This window comes from Alexandromys fortis, unplaced genomic scaffold (genome assembly GCF_014885135.2).
Source record: "Alexandromys fortis isolate MF-2015 unplaced genomic scaffold, M_Fortis_MF-2015_v1.1 scaffold_2_1_26212458, whole genome shotgun sequence".
NCBI classification, from domain to species: Eukaryota; Metazoa; Chordata; class Mammalia; order Rodentia; family Cricetidae; genus Alexandromys; species Alexandromys fortis.
This window is the reverse complement of record NW_026067930.1, coordinates 14,992,592-15,008,377: the sequence shown is the minus strand read 5'-3', so window position 1 is coordinate 15,008,377 and position 15,786 is coordinate 14,992,592. Positions and strand designations below refer to the sequence as shown.

The window sequence follows — 15,786 nt, the reverse complement described above, 5'->3', positions numbered from 1 at the left end:
AGAACAGAGAGAAGCTTGGCATTTGTAACTGCAGTTCCCACTGGTCACCATGGGGAAGCATTTGCAAGCAAGACAGAGCAGTGTGACTGTTCCAACTCCAGCTGAACCCACACCGATACTGCATTTACTTTTCCAGAACCCTGACCAGTACCAGTCTCACAGGCAGGGAGGTGACATTATTTAAAAAAGGCGGGAACCTGACAGCATGGAGTTCTGGGGGCTGAATGCAGGTTTCTAGAATGTTTTCACAGAGACTTGTTACCTGGACAAAGTCACCTTTTGTATCACACAGTCATGTACCCACCCCCCATTCAATTTCATATTTTTAGTCATTAACCTTATTCAGTGGGTTGTGAATGCCAGCTGCCTCCAGATAGGCTGTGATTTCATATAAGAGTGTGTTATCTTCTTTGGGGTAGGGAAGCGAAGGGTCCCGATAGTGGGCTTCAATGTCAGCCAAGAGAGCCCTAAAGGGGGAGAGAAGCAGCAATCAACATGAGCGGTCGGTCGGCTGAGTTTATACATCTGTCCCCAAGTCTTGTCCTTAGGACTCCCGATCCCCAAGCCTGTGACTCTGACCTAGAATCACTTTATCTCTTGGAGTCAAGTTAAATCAAGTGCTTTCACTACTGAGATTACAAAAGAAAAAAAAGTGTGTGTGTCTGTGCGCGCCCATGGAGGCCAGATGAGGGCCTCTGATCCCTTGGAGCTGGAGCCACAGGTGGCTGTTAGCTGTGCGACAGGGTGCTGGGAACCAAACACTGGTCCTGGTCTTCTGAAAGAACAGCCAGTGCTCTTAACTGCGGAACCATCTCTCCAGTTCCTCCTTGGCCAAACTGGGCCAAACTGTTTCTAAGAACTGTTTTGTTAGCAGAGCTGACGTTGGGATGGAGAAACCTGGATTGTTTATCTGAGCATAAAGGAGGAGAACAGCAGTTGGAAGGGAGGGTATGTGTGCACCCGGGATGTATTGGTCTGGTCTCCCCTGCTCTCTGGGTAACCGCTGCTTAGCTCCTTAGAGTCCACCTCTTGTCGATTCTGTTAACAACAGTTTTTTAAGCTGGGACATGGGTGCTACTGTATGTTATGTGAGCAACACACGTGAAAAACCCAGAGACCTTACATGAACAAGATGTGAACGTGGGTGCTTGTGGGTGGACAGCGCGAGCCCACACGCTGCTGCCTCTGACCCCGCACTTACTTATTGAGATTGTCCAGAGCAGCGGCCAGATGTCTGGAGTCAAATCGACACGAGGAGTTTAGCTCATTGGCAATCTGCTGTCTCAGGATCTGCATCTGTCCAACCTGAGAACCAGTGACAGAATGCAGAGGTGACACGCAGGGTACTTGAGAGTCGTCACTAGCCTGCACACGGAGCTGGAGCGGCTCCGAGGGATGTGCCTTTGGCAGTCACCAGTCCGCTACACTGTCTCTGAGGCAGCCATAGCAGCGTGCCTCCTCTAAATGCCTCTGGTTGTTCTCTGTCACCAGAGAGAGCCACACTGCAGCTTCATATCTATGATAAACCTTTCCTAGCACCATGGAGAAGTCCAGGCCAGTGGCTTCACTGTGCTCTTGCTGGATTCTAAAAAAAGCTAGTGGTCATCTAAATAGTTAATTGGTTCATTTGTCTTTATTCCTCATTTGCAAAGACACAGTGTTTTATTCATAGCATATGGATAATTTATGCTCCCAAAGATCCCCGCTTCTGAACATTGAGGTAGTCAGGAGGGAAAGGGACAATTGCTCTGCTGTAATGCTGTGGACCACACAGGCTTCAGATGACAGAGCAGAGAGTTCTATGAACTTGAGCAAGTGGGAAGCTATGGGTCCATGAAGAGCCCAGTGGGTGGTAGCTCCAGAGAGAAGGATAAAGGAATGAATGGCGTGAGACATAACAAGAATCTGCAGAAGTTCTGTTTCAGCCATGAAAGGAATAGATTTCCATCAACATGAAGTCATAAGAAAATAGTAATTTACAAAACAGTGTTAGTTATTCCTGCCCCCCCCCCCCCAAACTTTCTTTACATAGTATTGACTAGCCTGTTTCCCATAGCATACCTTCATTATGGCTTCCAGGTAAGCGGTCCAAATCTTCTGTGTTTTAGTGATGGCGGAAAGATAAACTTTACTGGAATTTGCTGAAAGTTAAAATACAATCTGAGTTCAGTAAATCCTGAAAGGTTGGTTATAATAATACAGCGTCATTTCTGCCTTGGCGAATCTCAGGACACTTACCTACAATGCTTTTTAGGGGGCTGACAGCATTCATAAGTGTTTTTAAAGTATCTTGAACAGTTCTATCTCTCAGGATAATTTTCTGAAACATACTGAGGAAATTCTAAAAACAAGAAGCCATGTTTAAAATCCAAATATAACAACCCCAAACTCCAGTTAATTCAGATGCTGTATAGAACATCGTCTACCTCAGTCAGACAACCTCTAAATGGAAAGGAAGCATACCCAGGTTCCTCCTAGGAGCAGCAGCTATAAGGAGGAGATAAAGTTTCCAGCACAAGTCTCTCTTTCCCAAACTGAAATTAACTAAAGCAGTCTACCCCTAGAATGGCAATGCTGGCCAAAGAAGTTCTAGTCTACCATCAGTTCCTGTCTACCTAGTAAAGTCAGCCAGGCCTCACATCAGGGTGAGAAATCACGGAGGACACTGAGTTTAATTTGTCAGGTGAGACCTGTTGTTATGCTTCCCAGGCAGAAACTAGACATGCAGGTCTGTAACAGGCAGTCTTTGTCTTCTTGGCAAAGTGTTAAAGTGTGTCTGGATGCTTCCAGAGAAGTTTAATGTCAAAGGGAAGACTCACACCAAACAGGGGCAACACCATTCCATAAGCTGGGGTCCAAGTCTGAATTAAGGGCAGAAAGTGGACCAAGCATTGACATCCATCTCTGCTTCCTGATACAGGAGCAGTGTGACCACAGTAGAAGCCATTCTGGAAGCCAGGCCTTCCCCTCCACGATGGACCAGGCTCTCAAACTGTGAGCCAAAATACAGCCTTCTGCCCTTAAGTTGCTTGTCAGATATTTTACCACGGCCACAAGAGAAGCAGCTGACGTGGGGTTCCTGGCTCACCTGTAATTCTTTCACAATCATGAAGCACAGAAGTCGGTCCAATCCATTCAGGCCAAAAGTCCCCAAGGTGTTCTGGATTTCTGAGAAGAGCCGACTGCTGGTGACCTCCTGATGAGTCTTCATGTCATACCAAGTGTTCAGCTGGTCTATGTAACATGTCGTTCTAAAACAAAGGTACAACCAAAATCCTAGCTCAGAAGTGTGGGACAGGAGCTGGGGTATCACAAGCCAGGGCACAGGCTGCATGCTTTCGTTTGTTTTACAGTCTACTATACAGTCTGGCATAGTCTGGATGTGCACCAGCCCTGCCTCGACCTCCTGAGTGCTGGGGTCGCAGTGCAAGCAGGCACTACTGGTTAGGACTTGTGTTTGGTGTTTCCTCACTTCTGTCCAGGTACTCAATCTTGTCTGCCTGATGTCACAGAAGGTAAACCTCAGCTAGGTCTCCTTTCCACACTGTATGCTTCCTTGATTTCATTTATTTCCACTTGGCTGAGCTACTCCTGGGAACCATGCTGAGAAGACAAAGTTAAGTTCAGCTGCCAGGCTGGAGGACTCTAGGGCCCAGCTACTCTTTTATACGATGCTTCTTGAAATTTCCAAAGACTGAGGACAGATGCGAGTCTAGTGTCAATCCCACTGGTAAAGAAGAAACTTAGGATCTTTGACGGTGACATCTGAGGGGGAAGATGAAGCTGTGTGCTTCCTTTCCAGCTCACTAAATGGTCGATGCCCGTCTTCTTGGAACCCCTCATTGATTCTCTTTAGTCTTGGGAACATAGTACAATGATGACAGTGGCAGAAACCCAACATCATCTACTGAGCACTCAAGTTATCCTATGTCACCCTCATAAGATCTGTGAAATACAAGCCAGCTAACCCCTGACTTAAAGGGGAGATGGCAGAGGGCAAGGTAGGCCTGATTGCAAGATTATATCATTTCAAAGCTTTGGGTCTCAATCATGGAGGAGGGGCCTTGAGTGACTAGTAGGGCCTGCAGTAGGCAAAGATTTCCAAAGTCCACTCCTGGATAATCTGATTCAGCAGGAAAGGGGTGCAGTCCCAGCCTCTACAGTTCCAACAAACTTTACACATGTCGGCCTCATGTTATAAATACCACCAGCCATACATGTAGGTCTCATGTTATAAACACCACCATCCACTTTGTACTTTGGATGTGACATCTGAGAGGACCCTGGTTCTCATAATGAATCCCCAGTCACATCTAATCTCCCCTGAAAGTGTGAGCAGAGTGTCAGGCAGGGCAGTTTCTAGAAGGGCTCCGTAATTTAAGTCACAGACACAAAACTCTTTCTTCTCTTGCTTGTGGCAGAAAAAATCGGCTAGAAATCTCAAAAGGTTTACCTACAGTTTACCGACTTTCACAAATCTTGAGACGAAATAGTGCCAGACTAGAGGACAGTATGGAGTGCTGACGGAATGCACACGCATTCAACAGGACACAGGTGGGCGGGGAGAGAAAGAGGTGCACGTCTTCCTCTGGGCAACTCTATCTATCGTGGTCCTCTGTGAGCACGTGCACACAACTGAGCCACAAGACCCGAGCCTGCTCTTTCCTCAGCTGGTCTTAGTGTACCGCTTCACCTGAAGCTCAAAGGGAGAGTCAATGGGTTTAGCTGGATTTACTAAGAGGGCCCACGGTATCCACCAGATATCTCAGGAATATATTTAATTATGTGAGATTTTCACCCAGTCATGCTGAAGTTACATGGACCCATGTGATTAGGGTGGACCCATTGGACATAGTGTGACCTTGACTCACAGTCCTTTGGGAACAGAAACTTGGCATGGTCTAGCACACTGTCTGCCAACTGTGTTATTGCTGGGCAGGAGAATAAGCTTTTGTGTCTGGATTTCTTCATCTTTGAAGAGGTAAGAGGAACAATGCCTACCTCCTGAGATTATTACAAGGAGTCAGTTTATAGCTGTGGGTGGCATGCTGAGTGGTCACTGGACAGTATTCGGGTCCTCGGCTTAGACATAAGCATGCCATCTTTAATGGTCAGGATGAGCTGATAAGTACAAGACTAGGCACAAGGGAGCACACTTTAGTGACACAGGCTCACATGTCTTGTGGCCTGAAGCTCAGCCACACTCAGAAATCCTTACTTTGGGTCTGTGATCCTCAAGATTTCTCTGCAGAGACGACCGATAAACGTTATGGACTCATCCACGGGCGCGAACTTGGGTATTGGAATGTGAGTGGACTGGTACATACTCTGCCAGTCTTGAATCTGGAACACAAAACCATAAATGCCTACTTCAGCTCTGACAGCGTAACTCACTAATCTCACAAGCACTGCATGAACAATAACAAATGTTGCTTGGTTTTGAAGAGAAAATTTTAAATCAACAGCAAAGTCCCAAAGGCTACACAGAACAGCAAAACAGAGAAGAAACAACTGTTAAAAGGGGCTGGTGATGCAGCCCAGCTGGCAGAGTACCTGCCTAGCATGAGCAATGCCCTAAGTGCCATCCACAGTGCCACCAACCAGGCACAGCAATGCAGGCCCATAATTCCAGAAGTAGGGAGGTGGAGGCTGGAGGGCAAGTTCAAGGTCATCCTTGGCTGAACAGGGAGTTGGACACTAGCCTGGGCTGCAGGAAAGTGAGAGATAAGGAGAGTCGGGAGAGACTTGGTCTTTTTGGTCTTACGAGTAGAGACGAACAGTGTAATCTGGAAAATCTAAACTAGCATTAGCTTAAATAATCTTTGGATAGTGTCACCTGCACGTGTCAGTGCCTTGTCTGTCTAAAGCAGCGGCACTGGAGTTTGGTGCTATTCTGAGGTTCATGAAAAAAAAAAAAAGAAAATAGAAAAGCAATCCACTTTTCAAAGAAGATATACACACATGGCCTTTAAACACATGAAGATACTAGACAGCCATTAGGGAAGCATGCATCAATAAAAGTCACCTTCACGCCCCACGAGGTCAGTGGAAGTTAGGGAGTGGATAGCAGCAAGTGCTGGAACCTGAGGAAACAGAAACCCGTGCATGGCCTGGGGGACGTGGGATGGTAGTGCTGCTATGGGAGGGCTCTGGGGGGCCCTGCTCAAGCCAACAGCATCACAAAGTCCGTAGGTCCTGCACCTCGCATCTCAACCCGCTGGCTTCTAACAAGCAGAGCAGCAGCTGCTACAGCCACTTGGCTACCTATGCTTTCTCTGTGGCACAGAAAGCTCTGCGAGGCCAGGTCCCTCATCGACTCTCCTTTTATCCTAAAGTCTCCTGAAGGTGCTCTGTGGGACTTCAGTACTGATTTTCAGTAAAACTATTAGACAAAACCATCAACCAAAAACTTTCTTGTTGGGATTCCTGAAACTTGGAGTGTGTATCTTAAATATGAGAAATAATGAATATAGTCAAGAATTGAAAAAAAAACGTGTTAAATACCTTTGTTCTTAAGAAGTTATTACATTCTTGCTCCACGTTATAATTTATAATACGAGAGACTTCCTCCTGCCAAATCTTCAGACCATAGATGCTGACATAGTCCTGTATGTACTCAAAAGAACGATGGAACCCATCCATGGTGGCTCCCAGATCTTTCAGCTTGGGCATCAACTCACTTGGCTATGCAGAAGGACAGGAAAACTGTCAATGGGAGCAAACTGTCAACACTAACGCCTACATTAGACTTAAATGACACGCTAACTAAGGGACCTTAGTGGTGGTTTCAGACACAGTCACAGCTTTAGAATACTTCCTTCTGCAGCTAGGCTGACGGACAGTGCGGTCAGACCCTCAGCCAAGGACAGGCTACACTCATCTGGGAAGAAAGCATCATAGGGAGGACATAAAGACGAACACTGATGATCACATCTCATACTCTACACATAATACTTAAGGTGAATTCACTGAAGGGAAACATATCTTATGTAAACATTTCAGGATTACTCATTTTCTCATTAGAAAAATTACCATACTTTTAAATAGATAATGCAAACTTAAAAAAAACCCAGTCTTTATAGTTTCTGCCTGCTTTATGGTAAACGAGGTCTTTGACAATAAGTAATTCTGAGTCATAAGTCTCAGTTCAGTTCTTAAACGCAGGATGAGCAGGGGGAGACAGCGTTGCTTTTCAAGGGGTTTCCTTATGAGTGGACTACAGAAGGATCAAAGAGCATGTCAGTTGTTTGCACCCCACGTCACATACTGGAAATGCAGGGGAGGGAAGGGCCTATCTAGTTGGGTGTTCTGGTGCATGCTATGAGCTGAATGACAGACCCACTGTACCTTGGCCCGCGGGTTGAATATCAGTCCCCTGTGGAGGGCGAAAGCGACTCGCTTAACTAGCTCTTTCCTTATTCCATCTTCCAGTAATTGCTTGGGATCCACCTAAGTGCAAATCAGAGTCATCCAATGCAGTCAGGAAAATGCAAGTCAGGAAAACAGAGCAGAGGGCTGGGAGAATCTGTAACACAGCATTTTCTTACCTTGTCTCTAAATGATTTAGATTTTTAAATTTCTGCCCCTATTTCATTTTTCTGGGGGTGGTCTGAATTATTAATCCTGTTGCCTCCACAGAGCTCTTTTCATCTCAGGAAGTTTTATGATAATTTTACAACATATTAAAAAGATAGCATGTATGGACAATTTTTAATTGCTCCACGATTAATTTAACTTCATTAAATGCAAAGTGTCCTTCTGTACAGCCAGCAGGAGAGGGTGACAAGAAATTCCAAGTTCAAGTCACAGTTTGTCCTGAACTCTCAACAATCAGGATCATAATGCTCTCTTCCTCCACCAACAAATGGGTAAAAACAAAACTGCTGAGTGGCACAACAACGGCACGGTCACATTCCTTCCTGTTCCACACGGAATTCCCAGAAAATCAAACAAATAGTCATGGGCCCCACAGAGCAGCAGCATGGCTGTTACCTTTATGATGCCCACCAGGGTTGTTTTCATCATCAAGATGCCCTCGGTAAAGATGGAGATGGCATGAGTAAGCTTGGCAACCTTCAGCAGAGAGAAAGGGGAGATGAAGGACTTCACGGGAAAGAACCCTCATTGCTATGCAAGGCTAAGCAACTGGTCGACAGTCCTGCAAAGGCTACAGGAAATGAATGTGTGGCTGTGTAAAGGACACTGGTGTGCATGCACCAGGATGGAAGTGAGGCTCTGTGTAGAAGGGAAAGACTGCCGTTGGATATGCTGGGGACAGTCCCCGTCAGCAGTTACTTGTCCTTTAACAGTACTCTCCTTTAACAGACATAGAACTCTGGGTTCTATGTCTCAGGTCTAAACTTCAGGGCTGACTTCAAGATGAGCTGTAATAACCAGCTGCCTGATTGCATTAAATGCATTTTCTTTTACAGTATTTTCAACTTATGATGGGTTTACTGGGATGTAATCCTAAGTCGAGTATCAAATGCACAAAGGACCGTGGATATGAGGGGTCCAGATTGTGCAGCACAGAAAGAATAAGGAAAAGCAAAGCGCTGCACCTCTACAGAGAACACGTGGGTGAACAGGCTCTCAGAGACACTGGTGAAGCATCAAGAGTCATGGTGTGAGCACACTAAGAACTGCAAACCACGCTATCACGGAGAGTGTGAAAACACAATCACATGTGATTTATGGCTGGTCCCTGGGATACTCCAGGAGCCACAGGACTGCGATGTTTCATGGTTTGGGCTTTAACTATCAAAAGACAGAAACCAAAGGAATATGGCACCTCGTATCGTGGGCCAAGTTGAGCGTAGTCCCTCAGCTTGTCCTTGTCCAGGCGGGTAGGCACTTCAATGATGTCATGGGTCTGAAGCTTTATGATCTTCAGAAGAGATGTGAACATGCTTTCTGGAATGATCTGCAAAACCTTTGATGAAAAGACAAGGAAGAACACAACTGAGTGTCTGCACTATTTTTTCAGCTGATGAATAATGAAGTTGACAGCAAGAAGGAGACCAGTGGGCAGCATGGCAGTTTGCTCACAGAGATGCTGAGAAACTTAAAAGAACTATCTTCAAAACTGTTACAAAGCACTGGACACGTGGCACATGCCTTTAATCTCAGCACCAGGGAGGCAGGAAAAAATCTCTTGTGAGTTCAAGGCCATCCTGGTCTACACAGAAAATCCTAGGCCTGCCAGTGCTGCATAGGAAGCTACCTCAAAACAAAACCAAAACACTTGTAGGAAGCACAAGCTCACTTTCTTCTGCCGTCAACTGCTAGAGAATACAGAATTAATCCTCAAACTGCTCAGGATGATTTATCAAGCTCCTGTTACAGACTTTAATAGACTAATGCTCAAGATGTTGGCAACGTCAGGAAGTTCTCAGCCATGCATGACATAAACTGACTCTGAATTCAGACAAGGCTGGGTCCTTGACCCATCACAGTGACTGGAGCAAGAACCAATGTTCTCACGAAGACTTGGACTGGGTTCTGCTAAGGGAATGTGAGTTGTGCTCTGCCTGAGCAGCCAGCTCTGACTCTGAAGGGGTGACAAGGCCAAGGGCGTGTGAAAACCAGTGTGACTTCCTTAGAGAGCAAAATCACACTTCCCATCTACAGTTGCAGTAAATGATTGCTTATTTTTCGGTACTGGAAATTTCTGGGAAGAAACATGGAGGACAGGAAGCATCACCAGTGCACTGTTTCAGTCACCGAAACGCAGCCAGAGGCACTTCTTACCTTCCTCACGTAGGACACCAGTTCTCCCGAGTAATACTGAGACACACTCAGAAGGTCAGGGCTGTTTGCTTGATTAATACGCAGCAGGGGAAGATCAAGGGCAGAGGCAAGCTGCAAGGAAACAACACACATCTGTTTCTCGCTTCATAAATGCCCTAGAAATTTCTTTCGCAAAAGTGGGATTTCTAATGCAACATCTGAGCTTAGAAGAAAACAAGCAGCAAACCTCAGCAATGCCTCATATAGTTTCTGACAAAACATTAAACTAAAACAAAACAGCCCGCAGCCATCAGTTACTGTGGCAGGGTTTCTCGCGCTGACCACCGGCAGCAGCCGGGGACATGGGCGCCATGTCTGTTATCAGGACCAGCACAGACTGAGGCAGCAGTGCTGGGAGCGGGTGCAGAAGCTGCTGTGGCCACGCGGAGGCTCCCTGGAGCTGGAGAGCTGCTACCCCCTGGAGCTCCTTGGAGTCATGACTCCTTTTCATCCAATAAGCTGTGGTGAGGCCCAGTGCACAACACAGGCCTACAGAGCAAACACTTAGGAGAATGAGCCACAGACTTACTGTAAATCATAATTCTACCTTTACCATTCGTTTTCTTATTTTTTAAAGGTTTTTATTTAATTGTATTTTATGTGCGCTGGTATTTTGTCAGCATTCATGTCTGCATGAGGGTGTGGGAGCCCCTGGAACTGGAGTTACAGACAGTTGTGAGCTGTTGTGTGGGTGCTGGGAATTGAACCCAGGTCCTCTGGAAGAGCAGTCAAGGGTCTTAACTGTGGAGCCATTTCTCCAGACTGTTATCATTTATATTAAAGATGAAAGCAAATTTGCATACTCATGAAATGGATGTTCATTTTTTTTTTTTTTTTTCGAGACAGGGTTTCTCAATGGCTTTACAGCCTGTCCTGGAACTAGCTCTGTAGACCAGGCTGGTCTCGAACTCACAGAGATCCGCCTGCCTCTGCCTCCCGAGTGCTGGGATTAAAGGCGTGTGCCACCATCGCCCAGCTGGATGTTCATTTTTACATAAAGAACTAAACCTTGACTGAATGTTTGATGCTGCAGGACCTATGACATTTTTTTTCTTTTTTTTATTTTATTAACTATGTATACAGTATCCTGCCTGCATGTGTGCCTGACAGCAGAACAGAGCACCAGATCACATTATAAATGGTTGTGAGCCACCATGTGGTTGCTGGGAATTGAACTCAAGACCTCTGGAAGAGCAGTCAGTGCTCTTAACCTCTGAGCCATCTCTCCAGCCCGACCTACAGCATTTGCATAGATGTTTATGAATTATTTCCTAAAGGTTGAATGCACAGGGGAGAGTATCATACACTGACCAATGAGGGTAGAGCAAAGCCGAGTCTTCCCTCTGCTGGAAGACAGACGTTGCCATTCCCTGCTTACCTTGAGGAACGTGGCTCTGAGTTTGGTAACCATGGATGGGTTAACCCTTATGCTTTCTTGCATGATGGATGTGAAACTGTAAAGAGGGACACATGATAAGCAGATGGACTCGCGGCCTTCATCACGGGTAAACATCAGTGTGTCCACATTACCTGTCAATTAACTGCCAGGCAAACGAAAGGTCCCCAACGATTTGCATTGTGATCAAGACTTCCTCCTTAATGTTAATGGTTCTGATCATTTGATGGAGAAACTTGCGGGTATCAGCGAGAAACTGGCAAACTTGCAGATTTGATTCTAACTGGTGAAACTCCTGAACCTGTGTTACATGATCCATTTAATTAAAAGAATTCTTCGGCACACCCTTTCCTTGAATACTTCCAAGAAAGTTCACCACTCGCCAACAATTTCTTGACCAAATTTTTCATTTCACATTAAGCTTCAGAAATCTCTAAGGCAAGTTCTAAGAAAGTACAAGTGTCTAGGATTAGGGAACTCTCCCCCCTGCTCCCATGGTGTGTGTAGACAACCTGACATGCCAGCAGGCTCACCCTCCACTGCAGAAGAAATGCATACACCCAGAGGCCATCTTCTTCCTGAGGGTGTCCACACTACTAAGATCACAGAAAGTCACAGCACAACCAATGTACTGGTACAGTACAATACCATGTTTTCGAGGTTTCCTACAGTCCTCAAATTTTCATGTGTCACTCAAGAGGCCTGGGCCACATGCCAAAATAAATAAGGCCAAAAAATACTGAGGCTTATAAAGCTGTTTTTAGTGTTCCTAAAGATTAGGAAATCCCCAAACAAGCACTCATTTGTAGCTGTTCTGGAGTGAGGCGCCCTGAGCTAACGAGGTAGTAGATGAAGTTGCTATTTACTTATAGTGACTATCAGAATAAGCTTAAAAAAATAGAAAAAAACTTCGTAAGAAAGTATGGAGAGTGGAAAATATTGGCTATACTTAATGGACAGAGTATAGCTGATATTTTAAACAGTGTTCTAACATGATCATTTCACACTTTAAATCTATATGAACAGACAGCTAAGCATTTAAGAATCTGAGCTAGAGTCATTTCTTTGGGTACACAGGTATTTTTGAGTATATAAATCATTTCAGAAAATAGACTACTTACAAGGATAAAAACATTATATAACAAACTACTTTTATTTTTTGTGTATTTACTTCTAGTATTTCTCTCCCAAAGGTACACAATATTTTACACACTTAAAAGAAGGCATAGAATTACAATTTTTTTTTAAGTTGTTTTTTTTTTTTTTTTTTTTTCGAGACAGGGTTTCACTGTGGCTTTTGAGCCTGTCCTGGAACTAGCTCTGTAGACCAGGCTGGTCTCGAACTCACAGAGATCCGCCTGCCTCTGCCTCCTGAGTGCTGGGATTAAAGGCGTGTGCCACCATCGCCCGGCCATACAATTTTGTTTTTATACCTTATGACAATCTCCCCAATAGTCCTAGATTATTTTTATAATTCCGCTTCTAAAAGCATGTATTTATTCAAGTTCAGACTTAACAATTGTTGCTACAGTTCTACTCAGCTGACCAGTCAGTTACTAGCCTAATTTTAGAATATTGAATATAACACTACAAGGGTTACTTCTGATGAAATATCCTCATATATATATATATATATTAATTTATTTTTATTTTATGTGCATTGCTAGTTTTCCTTCATGTATGTCTGGATTCTGGATCCCCTGGAACTGGAGTTACAGACAGTTGTGAGCTGCTATGTGGTTGCTAGGAGTTGAACCTGGGTCTTCTGAAAGAGTAGCCATGTGGGTCATAAGGTGTAACTTCTAAGACATAGTTTCAAGATTTAAAAAATTTATTTATGATTGTGTGTGTACACGTGTCTGTGTGTATCCATCCATGTGTGAGCACACACATGCGTGCAGGTACCCTTTCTTTCTTCTTTTCCTGAGTCTCAATTCCTCCTCCTTCTTACTCTCCCTATCTGAAAGTTCCACCTATACCTCCTCCCTTCCTATTGGCCATTCAGCTTTTTATTAGACCAATCAGGTTCTTTAGACAGGAAATGTAAAACAACAGATCTTTATATGATTAAACAAATGCAACACATCTTTGCATAGTTAAACAAATATTCTGTAACACTTACCTCCTCCAAAGCTTGTATTAGCTGCACAGTCTTTCTGCCTGCAGCAGTAGAATCATCATAATTTAGGGACAGTATTTGTTTTGAGATTTCTCTGAACCAAGATTGAAGATTTTCTGTTAATACAGAAAAAAAGAAAGCATACTGAAACCCCAAATCCTTGTAGCTTTGAATTGATCTTTTACGAATATAGTTCTCACAGCTTTTACCAGGTGTGTAACATCACTCCCAACAATTCTCTGACCACTCACCGCCAACAATGTGAAGGGCGTGTACACATACCAGATTGTCTGTGACACTCACCACTAAGGATTAAAGGCTCGCACTTAAGATGCAAATGCTAAGTGCTAAGGTGCTCATGGGCATGGGAGGGCTCGGACTGCTGGAAAGAACATGGAGTTACTGTTTTATGAAGAAGTAGATAAATATTTGGGTTGTCAGAAATAAAGGTTATCTATCAAGGTGATGGACAGACATGAGCAGAGGTTTCTGGGCAAGGTGAAGATCAACATGTCAGAACTGTGAGGTACAAGCAGAGAGTTGTGGGAGTTCTGAATAGTTTAAGGGGTGCCATTTGTATCATGACCAGTAGTCAGGGTGGTCTTTTGGGAGAGATTTGTAAAAATGATTTCCTTATTTATATTTTATGGGTATGTGTGTTTGCCTACACACATGTATATGTGCCACATGTGTGCAATGCCTGCAGATGCCAGAAGAGGGCATCAGGACCCATGGAACTGGAGTTATAGGCACCTGAACTGCCATGTGGGTGCTGGGAACCAAGACTGGGTCCTCCACAATAACAGCAAGTGCTCTTAACTGCTCAGACAACTCTGTAACTCTGGGAGAAAATTCATAAGGTTCTTATCTTAAAAAATATGACAAGATGCTATAATTTTTCTATAAGTAAGATTTCCTAAAAGACCCAGGATCATAATCATTAATGTAAAATTTGAGATGTTTCCTTTAAATAACAGCTGGTGACCCCCACTTCTGCCACTAGATGGCAGGTGCTCTGGAAAATACCTGTGATAGTTGGAAAGAAAATGTTCTCTAAAGGGAGTGGCCCTGGTGGGAGTGTGGCCTTGCTGGAGGAGTGTGCCATGGGTGGGGGAGGACTCTGAGGTTTCCTATGCTCAATCTACACCCAGTGAGACAGACCGCTTCTTGTTGCCTGTGGTGAAGATATAGGAATCTCAACTCCTTCTCCAATGCCATGTCTGTCAGGCCACCACGTTTTACCATGACAATGATGGACTAAACCTCTGAAACTGTAAGCCAGTCCAAATTAAATGGTTTCCTTTGTTAGAATTGCCATGGTCATGGTGTCTTTTTACAATTACAGTAACCCTAAAACAACTTATCAAGAATAGAAGATAATAATCTAGAATCTAGGTCAGTTGTTACTAATAACCTCAGGTGACATGTACTTCTAGAAGATCTCAAGAGGTCTTTGACCTTCATTTCCTTTCCCCAATTTCAAATAAATACACACCTCAATTTTATCTAATATTGGGGTGGGGAGATCATGGCTCTCAATCCCAGCAATGAACCAGTTTAGGAACCCCTGGTTTGTATTTCAAAGATATAAAACATGATGTGTAGAGCATCTTTGGTTGTTGCCCAAGGGAGAACAAGCTAGAAGCAGCACAAGCTAAACTATAGGCTGCTGTGAGGACTGCTGTAGAGGACAGAGCACACCATGATGAGATCAGGACTTCATAACTCAGTGTGTGATGGTTAATCTTGATCATCAGCTTGTCAGGGTCGAGAACCACCTAGGAGACACACCTCTGGGTATGTCTGTGAGGGCCTTTCCAGAGAGGGTTCGCTGATGAGGGGCAACCCACTCTGACTGTGGGTGGCACCATCCCATCGGCTGAGCTCTCAGACTTAAAAAAAAAAAGCGAGCTGAGCATCAGCACTTACCCCTCCCCTCTTCCTGACCTCAGATGCAAGGTAACCAGCTGCCTCACACCCCCGCCTCCACACCTCCTCTGCCATGATGGCTGTGCCCTCAAAGTGGGAGTCAAAATAAACCTTCCTTGTTTTGCCAGGTACTTTCTGACAGCAATGATAAAAAGTCACAACCATTTTATAAGGCTTTATATAAGCACACATCTCAAACACATCTTTAGCAGTTACCATTTTTCTCCACTCGGGTTAGCGGTTTCACCCCTGAAAAGACATCAGCCAGCTCGGTCATCCGCTCTGAGCCCTCCTTCTTGTAATGTTCCCATTTTGACTGTTTCTCTGAAAGCATTTGCTTGAACATCTGTTGACAGGATGGAAAGATTCAGTACTTAAGAGAAAATTCAGATCAGACAGTTTACAAAGAGATCATCAATGAATCCCTATTTACTTTAAAAAAATATATGACAGAGAGCTGGAGATGTGGCTCAGGGGAAAAGACGCTTGTGGTCCAGTTAAGGACGAGAGTTCAGATCCCCAGAACTCATACAAAAACCAAGCAGGTGTGGAG

At 44.5% G+C, this 15,786-nt stretch overlaps 1 protein-coding gene across 2 annotated transcripts in view; it reads right to left on the bottom strand.

Annotated features, from left to right (window-relative positions):
• Positions 1 to 15,786, bottom strand: part of Washc5 (WASH complex subunit 5) — a 40,718-nt gene that overhangs the window by 8,656 nt on the left and 16,276 nt on the right. For both annotated transcript variants that reach the window (XM_050145355.1, XM_050145356.1), the window contains exons 11-25: positions 15,450 to 15,579; positions 13,308 to 13,420; positions 11,320 to 11,486; positions 11,168 to 11,243; positions 9,751 to 9,861; positions 8,792 to 8,932; positions 7,993 to 8,073; positions 7,348 to 7,449; positions 6,505 to 6,684; positions 5,219 to 5,343; positions 3,089 to 3,251; positions 2,239 to 2,341; positions 2,062 to 2,141; positions 1,202 to 1,305; positions 338 to 467 (exon numbers count right to left, since the gene is read on the bottom strand). In XM_050145355.1, coding sequence (XP_050001312.1) covers positions 338 to 467; positions 1,202 to 1,305; positions 2,062 to 2,141; positions 2,239 to 2,341; positions 3,089 to 3,251; positions 5,219 to 5,343; positions 6,505 to 6,684; positions 7,348 to 7,449; positions 7,993 to 8,073; positions 8,792 to 8,932; positions 9,751 to 9,861; positions 11,168 to 11,243; positions 11,320 to 11,486; positions 13,308 to 13,420; positions 15,450 to 15,579 — 1,806 coding nt within the window. The remainder of the gene's footprint in view (positions 1 to 337; positions 468 to 1,201; positions 1,306 to 2,061; positions 2,142 to 2,238; positions 2,342 to 3,088; positions 3,252 to 5,218; positions 5,344 to 6,504; positions 6,685 to 7,347; positions 7,450 to 7,992; positions 8,074 to 8,791; positions 8,933 to 9,750; positions 9,862 to 11,167; positions 11,244 to 11,319; positions 11,487 to 13,307; positions 13,421 to 15,449; positions 15,580 to 15,786) is intronic.